This window comes from Apteryx rowi, unplaced genomic scaffold, assembly GCF_003343035.1.
Source record: "Apteryx rowi isolate R43461 unplaced genomic scaffold, aptRow1 scaffold_67, whole genome shotgun sequence".
Taxonomy (NCBI): domain Eukaryota; kingdom Metazoa; phylum Chordata; class Aves; order Apterygiformes; family Apterygidae; genus Apteryx; species Apteryx rowi.
This window is the reverse complement of record NW_020450949.1, coordinates 1,557,891-1,560,356: the sequence shown is the minus strand read 5'-3', so window position 1 is coordinate 1,560,356 and position 2,466 is coordinate 1,557,891. Positions and strand designations below refer to the sequence as shown.

At 67.9% G+C, this 2,466-nt stretch overlaps 1 protein-coding gene across 1 annotated transcript in view; it reads left to right on the top strand.

The window, feature by feature from the left end:
- Positions 1 to 2,466, top strand: part of ARHGEF16 (Rho guanine nucleotide exchange factor 16) — a 13,906-nt gene continuing 11,440 nt past the window's right edge. The window contains exons 1-3 of the mRNA XM_026085651.1: positions 1 to 552; positions 1,455 to 1,506; positions 1,871 to 2,040. Coding sequence (XP_025941436.1) covers positions 1 to 552; positions 1,455 to 1,506; positions 1,871 to 2,040 — 774 coding nt within the window. The remainder of the gene's footprint in view (positions 553 to 1,454; positions 1,507 to 1,870; positions 2,041 to 2,466) is intronic.

Here is a 2,466-nt window from a genome sequence, read left to right as displayed (position 1 = left end):
ATGTCTCAGAGCCCCCCGGGCAGCTCTGTGGAGGACAAGACCTTTTTCCCAGAGTACCGATGCCACCCAGAGCTGCGGGTGCCCCCATTGCCAACCTCTCCCCCCGGGAAGCCCGGCTCCGTCACGGCACCAGACACCGCTTCGTTCTCGGCAGCGAGCTCGCCCACCGCGTGCGAGCCCCGCCGCATCGTCTTGAGCACAGAGAGCCCGGCTGCGCTGAAGGTGGGAACCCAGCAGCTGATCCCCAAGAGCTTGGCTGTCTCCACCAAGACCAAGAACCCTTCCCGTCACCAGAGCTTTGGGGCGGCGGGGTTGAGCAAGGAGCCCCTGTGCCCCGACCCCAAAAGGGCATCCGCCCCCAGCATTTCCCTGGAGGCGGAGGTGGAGGATGACTATGGGGGGGCTCTCAAGCGCAACCTGAGGAACATGTCCTACCGCGCAGCCATGAGGGGCCTGGGCGCAGAGCCGGAGCCGGTCAATGCCGCCACCTCGCTGAGGCCGGTGCCAGAGGAGGGGAGCGCCCTGCCAGCCCGCAGCCCGGGCAGAAACAAGGTAGGCTGCGAGGGGATCGCTCTCGTGCGGGGAACGAGCCCTGCTCTCCCTGGTGACGAGCTGCTGCCGGGCATCTGCAGAGCTTTTTTCTTCTGTAACTTCCGCTGCGGCGTAAAAGCTGGCAGGGCTCGCTGAGCCCAGCGGTGCGGCTTGTGCCGCGAGAAGCCTGCAGCTCGCCAGTAGATGCTTTGGGTCCCCCGAGAGCACGGAAGCAGCTGGCATGGCTCTGGCGCGGAGCGTGCCCGGCTGCTCCGGGCTGCCTGAAGGCGCCGGGCGCGCGTCCGCAGGGTGGGGTTGGCCGGGCGGGCTGCTCTGGCGCTGCGCTTTGCACACGGGCGTGGGTGAAGCAAGCCCGGGGAGCGGGAGCCTCGGCGCAGGCAAAGTCCAGGAGTGCGACATACGTGCACGAAAGGCAGCGGAGGAACCGAAAGGCTGTTTTGATCGTGACCCAGATAACGAGGTGAAAGCTGACTCACTTCAGTAAGGCAAACACAAGTTCAGGCAAAATCAGTCGGGAAGGTCAGGGTGGTATTTGTCAACAGGCCGCTTCGGTACCGTCTCCCCTTCCTTAAAGGAGATAAACGCCCCCTGAGGCCACCGCAATCCAGTAACTTAGAGCAACTACAGCCAGGGCATGTTTGACCCTGGGTGCGTGTTACTGGGAGAGACCTTTGAAGCTGCGTGTCCCGACGGGTCTGCTGAAGCTTCCTCTAGCCGGTGGCGGGGCTCCGTCCCGAATCCCGTGCTCGGGGTGGGCCCGGCCCGGCCCTGTCCTGCCCTGCCGACGCGTCCGCCAGGCCTCCAGCGCCTATCGCAGCCGGCCGCTCGGCGTGCGGGGCGCCGCGGCGTGGCGCAGGCCGGCAGCCGCTCCAGCGTCCTCTCCCTCTCTCCTCCTCTCGCAGAGAAGCTCTGGGCAGAAGCAAGCGCAGAAGCGTGGTGGCTCCTTCAAGGACGGTGAGTGCCGCTTCCCCGGCTCTGACTSCCCCGGAGCTCGAGCTCTTCTGGCAGCAGCGTCCTGCAGGAGCCGGGGCCCGCGGTGCCGCGGCCCGGTGCGTGGCCACGCCGGCGCCCGCTTCGGGAAGGTGCTCCTGCCGCTGGGCCCCGCCAGCGAGCGCCCGGGCCGGCGCCCCTCGGAAGGCCTCGCTGCCCCTGCCCGCCCCTCCGAAGCCTGCTGCCCCGGGCAGCCGCCGGCGCTTCGGAGAGCGCCGGATGCCGACGAGCCGCCTTGCTGCGCGCGGGGCAGCAGGCGGTGGGGCGGGAAGCCCGGGCTGGGGCTGGAAGAGGCCGGTCTGACCTCCGGCCTGCCTCGTCCTCGCAGAGCCGCGGCTGTACCAGGAAATCCGCGAGAGAGGCCTGAACTCCGTCAGCCACGAGTCGGACGAGGACCTGCTGGAGGAGTCCATCCCGGAAGAGCCGTCGCCTCCTGACGCCGCGATCGTGGTGCAGAGCTACCGCGCTGCCCAGGTCACCTGGAGCCAGTTACCCGAGGTGGGAGCGGAAGCGGAGCCAGCGCTCCCGGGGCCTCGCGCGCAGGCTGGCGGCGGGCGTCTTGCCGGCGGGCGGGAGGGCGCTCGGCCGGTGCGGGGCTGCTCCCGCTGCGCGGGCAGGGGCGGCTCTGCTGCTCCCCGGGGAGTAGGAGAAACTGGGTAAGAGTTAGGACAGAGCTGAGAAATGCTGGGAGGAGTCGGCACCGCCTCCGAAAGCCGGGGTCCTCGTGCCTGGCGTTCCTGCCGAGAGCTCGTCTCCCGCGGGACTGCTGCCTTGCAGCTGGGATTTTCCAGCGCTCTGTCGGATCTGGGAAGCCCTGACTTGGGGAGGCAAGGTTGCRCCTCAGGCAGTCTCCAAGTTCTTAGTGATCATTTCTGGGCTTGTCCCTTCTCAAAAGTAATCCTCATTGCACAAGAGGAGGCCTTG